Source organism: Squalius cephalus, assembly GCF_949319135.1.
Source record: "Squalius cephalus genome assembly, chromosome: 20".
NCBI classification, from domain to species: domain Eukaryota; kingdom Metazoa; phylum Chordata; class Actinopteri; order Cypriniformes; family Leuciscidae; genus Squalius; species Squalius cephalus.
The window spans coordinates 17,606,961-17,623,427 of NC_137141.1; the positions used below are offsets into that span (position 1 = coordinate 17,606,961).

The 16,467-nt window shown below is 36.2% G+C and overlaps 1 protein-coding gene across 1 annotated transcript in view; it reads right to left on the reverse strand.

Moving 5' to 3' along the window:
• Window positions 1-16,184, reverse strand: part of ryr2b (ryanodine receptor 2b (cardiac)) — a 64,825-nt gene extending 48,641 nt beyond the window's left edge. The window contains exons 1-32 of the mRNA XM_079854126.1: window positions 16,065-16,184; window positions 13,808-13,924; window positions 13,576-13,680; window positions 11,456-11,530; window positions 11,279-11,357; window positions 11,064-11,176; window positions 10,849-10,966; window positions 10,436-10,532; window positions 10,276-10,350; window positions 10,028-10,184; window positions 9,678-9,848; window positions 8,844-8,965; window positions 8,510-8,693; window positions 8,274-8,409; window positions 8,105-8,200; window positions 7,852-7,970; window positions 7,217-7,350; window positions 6,809-7,050; window positions 6,120-6,312; window positions 5,708-5,927; window positions 5,468-5,572; window positions 4,910-5,013; window positions 4,746-4,829; window positions 4,467-4,626; window positions 4,132-4,279; window positions 3,436-3,644; window positions 3,093-3,267; window positions 2,751-2,959; window positions 1,917-2,239; window positions 1,665-1,779; window positions 1,361-1,521; window positions 1,104-1,263 (exon numbers count right to left, since the gene is read on the reverse strand). Coding sequence (XP_079710252.1) covers window positions 1,104-1,263; window positions 1,361-1,521; window positions 1,665-1,779; window positions 1,917-2,239; window positions 2,751-2,959; window positions 3,093-3,267; window positions 3,436-3,644; window positions 4,132-4,279; window positions 4,467-4,626; window positions 4,746-4,829; window positions 4,910-5,013; window positions 5,468-5,572; window positions 5,708-5,927; window positions 6,120-6,312; window positions 6,809-7,050; window positions 7,217-7,350; window positions 7,852-7,970; window positions 8,105-8,200; window positions 8,274-8,409; window positions 8,510-8,693; window positions 8,844-8,965; window positions 9,678-9,848; window positions 10,028-10,184; window positions 10,276-10,350; window positions 10,436-10,532; window positions 10,849-10,966; window positions 11,064-11,176; window positions 11,279-11,357; window positions 11,456-11,530; window positions 13,576-13,680; window positions 13,808-13,924; window positions 16,065-16,109 — 4,551 coding nt within the window. The 5' untranslated portion in view covers window positions 16,110-16,184. The remainder of the gene's footprint in view (window positions 1-1,103; window positions 1,264-1,360; window positions 1,522-1,664; window positions 1,780-1,916; window positions 2,240-2,750; window positions 2,960-3,092; window positions 3,268-3,435; window positions 3,645-4,131; window positions 4,280-4,466; window positions 4,627-4,745; window positions 4,830-4,909; window positions 5,014-5,467; window positions 5,573-5,707; window positions 5,928-6,119; window positions 6,313-6,808; window positions 7,051-7,216; window positions 7,351-7,851; window positions 7,971-8,104; window positions 8,201-8,273; window positions 8,410-8,509; window positions 8,694-8,843; window positions 8,966-9,677; window positions 9,849-10,027; window positions 10,185-10,275; window positions 10,351-10,435; window positions 10,533-10,848; window positions 10,967-11,063; window positions 11,177-11,278; window positions 11,358-11,455; window positions 11,531-13,575; window positions 13,681-13,807; window positions 13,925-16,064) is intronic.
• Window positions 16,185-16,467: the final 283 nt, after the last annotated feature.

Below are 16,467 nucleotides of genomic sequence, written 5' to 3' on the forward strand. Positions count from 1 at the left end.
TCTAACTATCAATTGATACAACTGCTCAAAATGATAAGTAACTATTGCATTACTCTGAATGCATAGTTGTATGGAAACAGACAAACAATCTTCCATGTTTACAGTAAATCATGAAAGTTTCAAGATAACGAGATTCATTGTCACCAATTAGCGTGGAGCATGAACCATTTAGACTACACTATCCATGGATGTAGCCTAATATTTGATCATAATGCTTCATCAGACACTGTGTCTATGGTCCCAAATACTGTACCACCTCTTCAGACTATTTACAGTATTGACAGTCCTGCACTGTATAGATAATCACTCCTGTTCTGTTTCTTACAGTACAAGCAAGCAAGTTGAGGAACACTGCATTTGATGTTTTGCTGTCTTTTCTTTTCTATTTCATAGCTAATTATTTTTGCTTTGATTCAAATAAACCTATGTTGTGATTGTACTGTAGTGTTTTGCATCAATATATTACAAACTTTGTTCAATGATTCCACTGTAGTATTCTCTCTACTACTGCAGTACTTTTACAGAGATGTACAGTAGTACTATAATGAAACCTGTATCACTTATTTTGTTCTACAATATTTAATGATTGTACGAACAATGACACAGTGAAACTATCGGTTGGTTGTGTGTGGGTGATCTATAGTTATGTTTCAATGGTATTTCACAGTAAATTTGTTTTTTGAACCAATGATTGTGCAAGTGCAAGATTTCTTTAAAGATGTGAATGCACAATGCAATGTTTTGAACATTAGATAGCCTGTGTTACAAGTGATAACCGTTTTGAGTTTTGTGTCTAGAGTTTTGAAAAATGACATCAAGGTTCTGAAAATAGTAGCAAAGTGATTGTAAAAAACTGTAGTATGTAGCAAGTGCTTTTCTGCTTGTTTCTGGCTCAAATCATGACTACATAGTCAAGATATGCTAGAAATTATGGTATTTATGGTATTTTTCCAAATGCAAGCGTCATAATATTTTATTGGACTGTGCATGCTAAGATTATTAGAATACACTAATGTACTCTAACCTAAATGATACAATAATGATAGGTAAAATATGCAACGCTAAATAACTGCAATGTCACCACTTCTGACTTTGATGTTTACCTGGAAGTATGTTGCAAGCTCCTTGCCATTAGCAGTGAATGTCAGGAGTCCTGTTGCTGTGTCAGCCAGACAGCCAATCTCCAGCCCGCTGCTGTTGCGACTGTGAGACAGACCACTGCCCTCTGCTGCACTCACCATGTAACAGCTGCTACGCTTGACACTGACAAATACACACAGAATTTAGACACACAAAGTTTATTCATAATTTGAATTAGCTTTAAAGATACAGCATCTTTCAAATGCCCCATGAGTCCTACCTCTCGTGAACTTTGCCCCACTCATCCCCAAGAGTGACTGTGACACTGCAAATGCTGTCCAGGTCAAAGGTCACATCATGATGGTTGAACTTCGAAGTTACCCATCCGACCCAAACGTAAGAGGGCTCCTGACTGTCGGGGATTCTCACAGAGTAATAATACTGCAGTGAGAAAGACGAGATAAGATTATGTTATCATACTCTAACTACTTGCTAAGACTAAAACTACTTGCTTGAAAGTCACAGGGTGAGACCCACAGTGATCCAGAAACAAATGGATCAATAAGAAAAGGGTTATTGTCTACCGTAGTACAGTGAACGAGGCGGTTGTCTTCATCTTTCTCGATGGCCAGCACTTCCTCCAACAGACGAGCTGATGAGTGACTAGTATTTAACTCTGTTTTCTTCTTCAACATAAACCTGCAGCCACCAATTTATACAGGTTTGTAAAGACAATTTCAGTCAATAGTTTCTCCTCCTTAGATTAATCATGTTAGTTCAATTGCTTTTGGTGTTCTAGAAGCAAAAGTGAACAAGGAGGAGTGAAGTGAACTCACCGCTGTTTGAGTCTGGATGGCTTCTCCTGACTGTGGTCCTTGTGATTATTGAGTTCATCTCTGGATCCTGCGTATCTGTGAGCTTTCATCAGTAACTCAAAGTCAGAATCTGCTTCTCCTTCCTCTGGATCTTTGAGTTGGCACACCACACTGCTGCTGTGGGGCACAGTCACCTCGCCAGGGCCGGAGAAAACCTGTGCACACTCGACTGGCATGCTCAGACGGTAAAATCCAACAGAGCTTGTGCCCCTTTCCTGTTTCCCAAAAAACCTCTGTGTTACTTTCAGACATGGGGTGTTGTCGACTGTTCCAACACGAATCACCTGGGTAGCAATTTGAACATTATAGAACATTGTATGAGACCATAAAATAATTCAGGTTGCAAAACAACTAAGAAATTTAGTTGTGGTGGTCCAGCCTTAAATAGAGGACATTTGATGAATGAAAATAATAAAATAATAAATATTTTATATATGTGTCCATTACATAATTTCAACATTTTATTTATATTATACATGTATAACATTTTAAAATAAAGAATAAAACAAAATATTTGTATATATTTGTCCAAGACATATTTGAAACAGTTAATATATATAATTTTATAAATGTAAATGAATTAAAGAAATGAAATGAAATAATGAAATAAAAAGAAATAATGAAATGAAATGATGAAATAATGAAATGAAATGAAATGATGAAATAATGAAATGATGAAATTTAATAATCAAATGAAATTGAAATGAAATTAAAAACAAGTGCTCAGTTTATCTGCAAAAATATGATGAAATATAATAAAATCTGATATGATAAAAATGATGTAAATTAACTAACCTGTATGTTAGGATGGTCATCGGGTATAGGAATGAACAAGGGCTCTCTCCAACTCATCCACAAAGGTAGATCTTTGGTCATGTTCAGACCAAAGGGCTGGTATCCCTCTTGTAGTCCACAAACACCGAAGTATCTCAGTGAGTCAACCTGACGACCCAAATTTAGACGACCCACCTGGTTTATCCCTACACTACAAGCAGGCAGGAAACCTACAATTTATCAAAGAGAAGACAGCGAGAAATGTATGTTATACAAAGCAAAAAAATACACATTTAAATATATATAATTCAAATAAATTTGATAATTGTGTGTCAGAATGGAAAACGACCACAGAGAACATACCATCAGACATATTAAAGTCTTTTACAGCCAGTTCAGAACCACGACTGTTTAGCAGTAGCTCTCCATTAAGAGTAACCATCATAGTGCATGTAGTCAGGTCCAACAAACAGCCAATTACATCCCCCCTCTTCCAGCGACCACCCAATTGCTCTTCCCCACCATGCCACCACTGCCCCTAAAACATGCATGTGAGAGATGAACAAAAATTATATTACCCGATATCTTTTTTATTTATTTTTTATGATCTTTAATTGTTCCAAAAGGCATCTCAGACTCAGTCAATATATAGTCAGTATACGATCTCAGTAAAATTTTTGCTTATAATAAATTAGCATTGAAATACCTTAGAACCATCAAACACGAAGGCCTGTTCATCTGACCCAAGATCTACGTCAGGTTTACATCCAGGTCGTGCCCAGCCCACTCTCATCTGTCCATCAGTTACAGCCTCAAACTCAAAGTACCATTTGCCATAATGCACTGCAAAGGGCTGCTCCAGGCGGAAAATCCGAAATCTCTCTGCAGCCACAGATTTAATATTGATACTTGAGGCTATGGGAGACAAAAATAAAACAATTGTTTATGTTGATTTACTACCATTCAAAATTTTAGCTTGGTTTTTTTTAAATGTTTTTGAAAGCAGTCTCTTATGCTCACCAAGGCTGCATTTATTTGAGCAAATAAAGTAAAATGTGATGTGATGGCAAAGATGTATTTTTAGCAGCCATTACTCTAATCTTCAGTGTCATATGATCCTTCAGAAATCATTCTAATATGCTGATTTGCTGCTTAAGAAACATTTATTATTGTCACAGTTCAAAATGGCTGTGCTGCTTAATATTAAATTAATCGATTTTTTTATATATTTTTTTTACAAATTTTTAATGAAAAAAAGTTCAAAAGAACAACAATTGAAGAGATGTTTTGTAATAATGTAAAAGTCTTTACTGTAACTTTTGATCTATTTAATGCACCCTTGCTGAATTTCCTTTTCTTTTTTTTTATCTGACTATACTGCCAAAAAGGATAATGGTCCCACCATGTTCTTGCTCCAGCGGCTCTACAGTGTATCCAAACCCAAGAAGGGTACCCAGAGTGTCCCTCATGGCATCTCTACCAGCCTGTTTGCACTTTTCATCCAACAGGGAAAATGGCATTAGTTGGGTACTTCTCTTACACTTAACATCCTGAAACAAAGAGATAGAGTAAAAAGCTACAGTATTTCCGCATCAAATACAATGAAAGAAGGAAAATCCAAGTTGGAGATATACCACTTACAAGTACTATTGTACATATGGACACATTTGGCATTTGCATTCCAATTCTCAAGATCACATTTATATTGTTTGTTTTCAATAAAAGACTAATTTCCACCTGCTGTGGTCCAAAGCTCCAGCCCTGCCTGATACGCTCTCTGGCCCAGATGTTGTGTTCATTCTCAGCCAGTTTTTCCACCAGCTCTTCCTGAGAAGCTGTTAGCACAACACAGGACTGATCCACAGGGGCTGGTTTATATCCGTTCCATAGCTCATACCTGGACAGATGATGTAATTAGGATTCATTTAAAAAGCACTTTTCACTGATGGTGAACGGTACCCGTACCGTTAATTGGAAAATTTAATTGTCTTATTGAGGAATTTTATCTTGATATACTTATTTGAAAGGCGAACATATTTCACATTCTCCTCTGCATGTTCATCAGAGAGTCCAATATGGACACCAAAAGCCAAAAGAGTCCTTCCACAACACAAAAGGAAGCATGATTAATAACTGAGAGCTAATTAACAGTATATTAGGCACAATAATCCATGGCATACCTGAGGATGTTCTCAGATGACTGAAGGTTATGAATTCGCTCCTGATCTGGAAGTCTGGAAAACTCGACTAGACACGAGTGTACTTTTTTGCTCTCATCTTTAACCTAGGAGAAGAGATGCAGTTTTTAATATAATCCAGAAAGGAGCAACTGAATGGTTACTTAGGGAGTTTCCAAACTATAGATTGCTTACTTTGTTCCGAAACAAGGACTTAAATTGTTACAATAGCCAAACCGTTGCTTAAACGTTCCATTCCGCATACCATATATATATATACACCAGTTAGAGTGGCAATCAAGGCTATGTTGGGACAGCATGTCCTGTTTCGAAGAAGTGCAATTTTGAGATGAAGTTTGGTTTTCAACTGTGATAACTACTGTGCTCAACCACGGAATCAGACACTGCTGCTTTTTATGTAACACATACACACTTCCCATTATGAATTGTGGGACCGATTGTTTTGGTGTAGATCCAAGCATATGCGTCAATGAACTGAACTAAGGGAGAAAACAGATCAGGTTCTGAAACAAAGATGTGAAAATGCCCTTAGATACTTACTGGTCCATAGTTCCAGCCCTGCTCTATTTTGTCAATAAGCCAGAGTTCATGGAGATTTTCCGCTAATCTTTCCTTGATCTGCTCCAGCTGTGGAGGATATTCAACCTGACAAGATACAGAGTTGAGCACAGGGGTGTCAGACACTCATACAAGTTGATGCAAGACAGATTGTGGCTTAAAATAACTGCTGTACTGATGCTAAATTTTAAATAATCAGCGAATACTTCAAATTTAAAGTACCTGGCTGGAATCCACTGGAATTGGGGTAAAGGTCACTGGACTAATAGGTACTACAGGGCCTAAGAGGTCACGTTGGCTTTCAGTGTGATTTTGTGTGAGTTCCTGACACAGTTCCAGCTTGCAGCGTGTTTTGGGGAGGAGAGCTTCAGCGCACGGAGAGAAACCAGCAGGGGGAAGAAACCTAAACTCCCCCTGTCGACCTCCAAACAGCACACGCACCCTGATGGGAAAATCAATTCAGACACTATTTAAGACATCGAGGGTACAGTCCTACAGGTCAACATTTAAATTGTTAGGCTGATCTAAAATAAAATGAAGTAGAACTCATTTATCATTGTTCGGTGAATTGTGAACAATCAAACCTACAATTAACACAACACGCAAAATCAAAAACCATTCGAAGGCAACTCACTGCACTCCAGTTGAGAAGCTGACCACTGGGAACAGCAACCCATCCACTTTGAAGTTCTCCAGCATGCCTTGAACTGGCTGTCCATTGACCCGAAAGGAGATGCAAGTTGCACTAAGGTCAAGACAGCAACTAATGACATCATCATCCCTTAGCAAGTGCTGATTGGGTGAGGTAACCCTCCGACCAACACCTCCTTGGAAAGAAAACACAAACAATGTTTAGATTTCACTAGACTACATTTATTTGATAAATATACAGTAATAAATGCAATAAAGTGAAATATTATTACAATTAAAAATAACTGTTTTAAAAAAAAAAAAATGTAAATGTAATGTATTCCTGTGATGCAAAGCTGAATTTTCAGCATCATTACTCCAGTCTTCAGTGTCACATGATCCTTCCGAAATCATTCTAATATGCTGATCAAGTGCTCAAGAAACATTTCTTGTTATTATCAATGTTGAAAACAGTTGTGCGGCTCAATATTTTTGTGGACACTATGATGATTTTTTTGGGATTCTTTGATGAATAAAAAAGTTCAAAAGAACAGCATTTATATTGAATATAACTTTTTGTAACAATGTAAACATTTTTACAGTCACTTTTTGGCAATTTAATGCATCCTTGCTAAATGTTTTACTGACCCCAAACATTTGAACGGTAGTGTACAAGCTTTGTTCCCATCTTACCTGTCCAGAGCTGGAGTCCATCAAAGCCATAAGAGCAGAGGTCGTCTCCAACACCGTTTGACCCCCAGCCGTGACCCCCTGTGGGTGACGGATGGTACCCTTCAGTGCTGGCCCAACCCACTCGCAGGTGAGTAGGCTCTGCTGTCACAAAAGGTTCCACCTTCTCAACTACAACCTCATAATACCACTTCCTGTATTGGGCGCAGTCATCTCTTGCACACAGGAAGATGTTAGGACGTACACTAAACAGAGAAATATGTTCAATGAGATTTTATTTTTAACATTTATTCTCACTGTTTGGTCAATTTCTATATTATAAAAGACTAAAATAATATTTTTAGATGTGCTAAAAACCTCTAAATGTGTACGAGTTAAACTTAACAGTTAAGTTTATTGATAACAGGTCACCTGAAAACTTGGTTAACCAGTCTTGTTTGTAGCAACAGGTCTCTTTCTGGCAGCAGTGTATCACAAATCAAATGCTGATTAGAGCGGACGGCCATGCCATGACACACACAGAGTGAGCACAACACGTCCAAGATCTGCAGATGCAACAAACACACACACAAACACGTTAACAATAGTAAAATCCAGAAAGCATTAAGCACAATCATTACAGAACACATAAATACACTACAGTTTGGAGTCAGTAAGTTTAAAAAAAACTTTTTTTTATACTTTTATTCAGCAAGGACACATTAAATTGATTAAAAGTGACAGTAAAGACATTTATAATTTTACAAAAGTAATGCTGTTCTTTCAAACTTTATAATTCACCAAAAATCCTGAAAAACATTTCAAGTAGCATAACTGTTTTATCAGCTGATGAAAAATAAGCTTTGCCATCACAGGAATAAATTACATTTTAAACATGTAAAATCTATATTATATACAGAAATTAGTTATTTTAAATTGTAAAAATGTTTCACAATATTACTGTTTCTACTGTACTTTTGATCAAATAAATGAAGTCTTGGTGAGCATAAGAGACTTTAAAAAAAAATCTTACAGACCACAAACTTTTAAATGGTACTGTACATTACCTTATGGTTCCTTCCATGTTTGTCCAGAAGTGAGATGATAGATTTGATGTGGCTTTCCTTAATAACATTCAAAGCTTCAGGACTTTCTACTAAAACACAATGTAACACTTCCAATATTCCTAAAAAACAAAACAAAAAAGGAGAAACAAGTAACAAATGAGGGGAGACCCTTTGTGACATCATGTTTAGACCCTAAAATCAACTTAGACATTCTAGTCAAAACACAAACTAAATATTTCTGCAGGACATTTACCAGAGGAGGCCTCCAGCCTCTCCAGTCTGCTGACCAGCCAGTCCAAGGATCCAGAAAACTGCGCACAGTTGTTCCGATTACCCTTGATAAGAGCAGCTGTAGGGAAATGGAAATTTTGTAAATAAAAGCTAAACCTTTATTATAAATCTCTAAACAAGTCATCCTATACCTAGCAGCTCATAAAAAGAGTTCAAAATCTTTTCCCATGACTCTCCTGCCTCTTTCCCAGCAGCCTCTTCAAACTGAGTCGCACTATTGTACACATGCAGGTGGTCAATGCAGTCCAGCACCAGAGTGATTATACCCTGAGAAAGGCACAATGAAGCGGAACAAAAAAGTATACGATTCAGACATTATTGCAGTGTGTGGCTACATATGTGTTGTCTCATTTGCCGCAGGTATTACCTCATCTTGGAAGAGATTTTGTCTGTTCTTAAGTGCTCGAATATCTCCCTGTCTGACCTCGTGGTCTTGCCCCATTTCAGGACATTGAAAATAACCAAGCAAATTCTGCAGTGTCAGACGGACCATCTCAATTGGAAGAACCAAATCAGTAATGTTTTCCTTCTGACTGACATCATCTAGTCCCCTTCAGAAAGGAAAGAAAATCCTTATGAAACATAAATGTGTTTCTTTGAACACACTTTGTGCCTTATAAAAGGATTTTAAAAGAGCTGGAATTGCTCCAGCAAAGTTGATAAGCACACAGTATTCTGTAAGCTATCACTGTATTATTTACCTAATGAATTGTGAGAAGAGAAGGGCAGAGCTACGAATTAAACAAGCAGCTTGTGACTCCTCCTGTTGAGAGCGAGAAAGGGTGATTCCATCATCCATGTGTCCTTCTGCTTGCAAAACAGCCTGCGAGAGAGAACCACTTCACTTCATGCATTTGAACCAGAATACAAATATTAGACAGAACAATTAAAAAAGAAAGGTGCTGGCTTTGTTTAATTGCAGTTCCTGAGCTCACTTGAAACTGTCAGTAAGATATATATATATATATTTATTTATTTTTTATTTATTTTTTTTAAGAAATGTATTTAGCTATTAAGTTATTCAATTAAAAGTTATTCAGCAAGGTTGCATTAAATTGACAGGAAAGACATTTACAATGTTATAAAATTTATATTTCAAATAAATGCTTTTTTTTTTTACTTTCTATTCATCAAAGAATCCTGAAAAAAATCATGGTTTCCACAAAAATATTAAGCTAAATATTTTCAACATTGATAATGATAAAAAAATATATATTTCTTGAGCAGAAAATTAGCATATTAGAATGATTTTTGAAGGATTATGTGACACCGAAGACTGGAGTAATGATGCTAAAAATTCAGCTTCGCCATCACAGGAATAAATGACATTTTAAAACAATCAAATAGAAAACAGTTATTTTAAATTGTGATCTTTTTTTAAATATTACTGTTTTTACTGTAAATTGTTACAAAGTAAATGCAGTCTTGTTGAGCAGATACATTGCTGAAAGACTTAAAAATATCAAGTGATCTTATCCATATATCTATATATAGTATGACTTTGGACCTTATTTGATTTATTTACACAAGTTTACCTGTCTCTGTGGCACACTTTCCTTCTGTCTCTTAGTGTCAGTGGTCTGATATGTGAGCCAAAGCCCAGAGTCAATGTGCTGAATGAAACAGAGTGAGTCTCCATATTTGATCTCAGGTACACCCATGCCATCTCTCCTCTTAACAAAGTGTGAGCTCTCCTGGCTCTCTTCCTATAAAAATACAATAAAAATAAAGTTTGCATTAATCATCACAATTTAATATCACACCACAACAACAACAACAAAAAAAACGTATTATATGCCAAAAAATATGATTATACTATGTAAACCACAAGTATTTATTGATTATAATATGGTTTATGTTGAGTTTAGAGATGATATTATCCTACCTTTGATGCACGGAAGGAGAATGCTGTACTTTTAACATCGGCTCTCTCTCTTTCCACAAGCTGTAGTCCCTGATCGTGAGTCAGTCCCAGGTATGATCCGGTGGTAAGGTGCTGAAGACGGAACGGCTGACCCCAGTGAGTGTGGCTACCGCTCCACCTGCAAACAATCTGTTACTAACACAAACTGACAAACACAGAGGGAATCTACTTTCAACTGTCATCTGCAAACTAGCTGAAGGGACACCTACGCAACATGTAACATTTCGAGCCTCCATAAAGATCGAGCCTGATGAGATACCGAGCCTCCCTCGAAATGGACAGATCTGGAGGAAGAAAGGAAAAATGGTCATGAAGGAAAAAGCTGTAATAAGTGTCAACAATCTGTCTCCGATCAGTAACCTCTCTGACCTGCGCTCTTCCCGTCTGTGATCCGCTGCAGGAATGGTCAAACATTCATCTGTGTGTCCATGTAGCAGACGCACAGTGTCCCCTCCTCGCACATGACCTACAATTCAAAATTAAATTCATAAAAAAAGACAGATTTTATACAAACCTCTCGCAAAAATATTACATTATAAAATATTTTATTTACATCCATATTTACACCCATATATTTTTATATTTATATTTAATAAAATACAATATGAGCAAATGTAAAAATGGACAAATGTAAAGAAATTTTATTGAAAACATATGTATATATATATATATATGGCAAAAAAAAATATGTGTGTGTATATTTCTTGATAAAGTATTCAGCCATTAAGACCTTCAGACCCTAAACAAATGTTTAAATTGATAGTGAGAAATTGGTCATCTACCCTGCGTCTCCACAGTCCCAGAAGAAACAGGGGCCACACTCCACAGTGTTTGCTGGAAGGCAGCATCCACCCGGCCAATGCCATTGTTATTACCTTCACCGTTACTCCACGACACATGCTAGAAAGAGAGCGACAGGTTGTCACACTGCATAAAAATATTGATATACAGACAGACAATTAGATGAACAGATGGACGAACAGATGGATTCACTCACTAAGTATCTCTCAGAGGAAATACTAACTAAGATGAGATCATCACCCACTCTGACTTTCTCACCCTCTGACCTCTGTTTAGAGGCAGGGTGAACCGTCCACCAACACACCTCACCTGAAACCATACAAAGATGAAATCATTAACATCAATATTATGGCAGCCCTAGTCTTTAATTAAAACATCCAGTATACAAAAAAAAAAGAGAATATGAATTACCCTTTGTTTCCTCCTGCAAACCAACATCAAAAGCCAGTTTGTCAGAGGAGAGCCCTGATGTGGACATGCAGCAAAGATACTAAAACAAGACAGAAGAGACAGCAGATTCCAAATTTACACTATAGTACCAGTATGGAAGCCACTAATTAATAACAGGAATATAAAGACTGGTCTTACCATGTCACTGTAAACATGTCGAAACAGCACTGCTTGGCCATAGAGCAGAGTACGACGCCCAGCTGCCTCACGGGACTGAAACAAAACACTCTGTGATATTTTACGGTCAATTGTTTGGCACAACTTTAACATTTGTTTACAAGTTACAGCATGAGTAAGAAATATGTCACCTGCATATTGACCTGAGGTATATTATCGTGCAAAAGTTTGGGTTGGTTTATTAATATTTATGAAAGAAAGTATCTTATTCTCACCCATGCTGCATTTTAATACAGGCCTATTTTACATTTACATTTATTCATTTAGCAGACGCTTTTATCCAAAGCGACTTACAAATGAGAACAATAAGCAGTTAAACTAACCGGTTTAAGCAGTTACATTTAAAAAAAAAAGCAGCAATTATTCTAGTCTTCATAGCCTTCATAAATCATGCTGATAAGGCTCAAACGTACCTGTGACGTGGTGGCAACATTTTTGCAAAATACTTTGGGCCGTGCACGTTTCGCGACAGTTTCAAAGTGAAATGTCCAGTGGCGCTAAAGCGTGTTTAGTTTTTTTCCGGAACATGAAAATGGTAAGAGATGCAAACTCCAAAATATATTCGTTTACAAATCATGCAAAAAAATTGTAAAAAAAAATAAATAGCCTAATACAAAAAAAAAAAGTGTTTTGGATACAAACCAAGTCTATTAATCCATAATATGCCCTGTAATCAGAATTGTTTGTGTGTGAAAACGATCAAAAGTGCTTGCTGTTACTGTCTCTAGTGTTCATTTATATTAGAAACTGCAGTGATGTACGTGTTGGTATGTATTTTGCGTTTTGTAAAAATGTTGCCACAGGTATGTTTTTCCAATGAGCCTGTGTTAAACAGATGGACAAAGTACACAACTTCCTTACTTGAGTGAAAGTACAGATACTATTGGTCAAATATTACCGAAAAGTACAGAAATACTTGTTTTCAAAAGTAAAAAGTAAATGTCAATGCATTGTTTTATTATTGTTGCATTGTTGTAATACTTACAGTACCTTATGGCTCTGAATCTATGCCTGCCTACATACCCTCATATCAATATCAAATTTATTTCAAGAACACAGTTCCAGTAGTGGGATTGAATGTGAGATTGAATAAGTGCACTTAACGTCCACAAAATGGTTTCGGACACCCAAATGGCTGTTCCCTCAAAAAGTGCCCTATTTAAAAAATAGGCTAATGGCTTTTAGTAGGCTATGAATATGTTAGCCTTACTGTTATCTATAAGCTAGTGTGCTCCAAAACAATGACAAAATTCACATTTAGAAGACCAAACCCAACGTTGAAAATGAAAATCAGGTTAATGTCAGAATCCAAAGTCAAATTGACATTAATCTCCAACGTTGAACAGACGGGTTGACTTCAGAAACCAAAATCAGTTGGGTTGACGTCAATCCCACTTTATTTTCCAACCAAACTGATGTTGACATCAATCTGACTTCGGGTTCTGACTTCAACCCAACTTTCATTTGCAACCAAAATGCAACCCCTGCAACCAAAATCATCCCCTGACTGACGTTACTACTTTCTACTCAAGGACCTTGACAGAAATGTAGTGGAGTAAAAAGTACGATATTTGTCTTTCAAATGTAGTGAAGTTAAAGTAAAAAGTTTACAGAAAAAATAAAACTCAAGTAAAGTACAGATACTCAAAAAGTGTACTTAAGTACAGTACTCAAGTAAATGTACTTTGTTACTGTCCACCTCTGGTGTTAAATAATATGATGTTTTGGTGCTCAAGAAACGTTTCTTATTTTTATCAATGTTGAAAACAGCTGTTCTGCTTATTCTTTTTTTCAGTCAACCATGATTCTTTGATGAATAGAAAGTTCAAAAGAATAGCATTTATTTGAAATAGAAATATTTTGTAACTTTATAAATGTCTTTCACTTTTTATAAATTTATTGCATCTTTGCTAAAATAAAATTTGTCATTTCTTTCAAAAAACTTGTGAAACTTGTGAACGATAGTGACCCAAACTTTTGAAAGATAGTGTACGGGTGACATATTTCACTGAATATTCATCCACTTTTCATAGTTTGCTGAATTCTGAATTGTCTGAAGCCCCTTTCACCACATTACCCACCCCTGCACACTGGTCTTCATGGTTGGCCAGCATCTCCTGCAGCGCTCGGACAGACAGGCATTGGTCAAGAACAAACACGCACACAGAAAGGTCTGCTGGAACATTCTGTTAACAAGAGGAAAGACGACATGAAACTGCAGGAGCTGTTTTTGAAGCGTATGATCATAAACAGACTGTTCTTACACGTAGCAGTGACTTAGTTTAAAAAATATGAAGTAAATTATCATCTCACCTTTGAGTTGGAGGTGGACTCAAGGTAACACAATCGGTTGCCAAAACCTTCTGCAGCTAAGCACAGTTTCTTCTGATGAGGGCCTGATGAGCAACACCTCAACACCAGCTCATCCCGCTGAAAACACATTCACATTACTGACCACAGCTAAGAAACATTAAGGTTGAACCACTCGATGCGTATGGCCGTCTGCTGGAAGCTAGTTATTTTAGTTGATAAAGTATTAAATATGGATATTTTTCTTACACAAACGCATCGCTTCACTTCAGAAGGCCTTTATTAACCCCCGAAGACACATGGAGCACTTTAATCATGTATAGATGCGCTTTGATGGAATTCCAAAGACAGACAACCATTCACTTTCATTATCAAGCTTGAAGAGCCAAGACATTTTTTTAATATAACTCCGATTGTATTCGTCTGAAAGAAGAATGTCATAAACACCTATGGCTTCAGGGTGAGTAAATAATGGGCTAATTTGCCCATGAATATCCCTTTAATTTGTGTTCCGAAGATGAACGAAGGTCTTACGGGTTTGGAATGACATGAGGGGGAGTAATTAATGACAGAAATTTCATTTTTGGGTGAAAAAAAAAAAAAAAAAAAGGTTTTTGATGGAATAATGCTTAAAATGGCATATTATGACACCTTCAAGTAGAAACAGAAATACAGTCACAAATTATGTTTGCAGCTCTACCACTGTCTTTTATTTTATATGTGTAATGTAAATTACACTTGGATAAATGCACCATAAACTGAAATGGAAATTAGGAGGGGGGGGGGGGGGGGGGTACATTGAGATTTGATTAATTGTCCTCAGTAGCACTACTTTGCTCATTTGTTATCCTATTCAGGCAATACATTTTTGTCTACAAAATGAAGTTAACTTGGTAATTATTCAATTTTAACTTCTGAAAAAGTGAACGTGTTGCAAAGCAAACAAATAACATTCAAGTTTTGTATAAATGCATGTACATCCCAAAACGAATTATACAAACCTCAGTAAAGTAAAAATGACAATCAGAAATGAATCAGCAACGTTGTTCAACATGAAATTATCTGTTAAATATTGGGTAACACTTTATATTATGGTGATGTTGTTACAGTGTACTAATTACACAAATAAATACTGAGTTAATTACCTTCATGTACTCACAGGGTTAAGGTTAGTGTTAGGGTTGGTTATGGCTTGGTTACTTACAATGCATAATCTACTGTTGTTGTTATTATTATAGTAAGTACAATAAACGTGTAACTGTCACCTTAAAATAAAGTGTTACCAAATATTGTTTGTCTACCATGTTTTATGTAAGTAATTAACATATTTTTAATATCTGTGATTAGAGAGCCTCATTTTTCCTGGTTAAATGAAGATTATAAAAACAATTTAAACAAATAAAAGGCCCCATATCCTAGATTAAATGTCATGGCTCATCTTACAGTGTGTAGAACAGCAGTGCCTTATAAGGGCTGAATATCTGTGTATCATTCAGTGAATGGAGAATTCCAACGCCTCCAGCTTGTCATTTGTGTTTCAGTGACCAGAAATGGGTCACACACACACACACACACCAAGTTAAGGCTTAATTAAGGCTCTAATTAACACAATCTAAAACAATTAATTATTTTTCTGCACGTTACTGTTACAAATGCATGCACTAAATGACACAGTGAATAAGTGGAAGCATGAACTGTATCTGTGTAAGAAAGAGAGAGCACATTTATCTCTGTTTTAGAGATATGGAGCTGAGAGTGGATAGCTCACACATCCAACAGACTCTCCAGTTCTTCTATTACTGATAACACAAAGTAAAAATAGACATCAGTGATATGGGTCAAACTCTCTCAAATGAGAATTCAAACACTGTAAATCACAAAATTGTATTTCATAACTGTATTTGACAACAGACACAACAATTAATGATAAATACACAAAGTTATGAGTGATTGCTCAAGCGTAAACATATCATCAGTATGAAATTGCATTAAATAACATTGATGATGTCTGTGGAGTAAGTCCGTGTATCCATGTGCATGGCCAAAAAATGTCTCAGATATATTCTTCTGTAACCCATCTGCTAACATGTAATATTTATGGTCCACGAAGCTAATTAAGTTCCTATAACATCAATCTAATAACAAATCCAATTGCAATTTAGTATTTAGCCCTTTTTCTGTCAGTTACAAATGTAGTTCAGCATAAAGAAATTATTAATTGCATTCAAATGTGCGTTATACTATTGTCCATTTTACTTACAGTTCGCAGAAACTGGATTTCATCTTCCGCCTCTCCAGTATCCATGTTCAGAGACTATGTAGCTGGACTTTAGGTCAGGGATCTGTGTGTAAGAACCAGAAGACTGAACTCCACTCACCCAGATGCAGGTGCTGAACTCATCCCAGGACAGGGAGACCAGGATACCACCCATCATGAGATAATGCTGCTGAGATCTGATAAAATTAAAGTGGGAAAGAAAGGGCTTCTCCATATTTGGTATTTACAATGGAGAAAGCTACCAAGCAAGAAATAAAGAAAAGAAGAAAGTAAAAGCATATAGAAAAACATGTACTGTAATTAATGTGAATTATCTATAAATATTAATATATATATATATATATAATATAATATATATATATTATATAAATATTTGTATAAATAT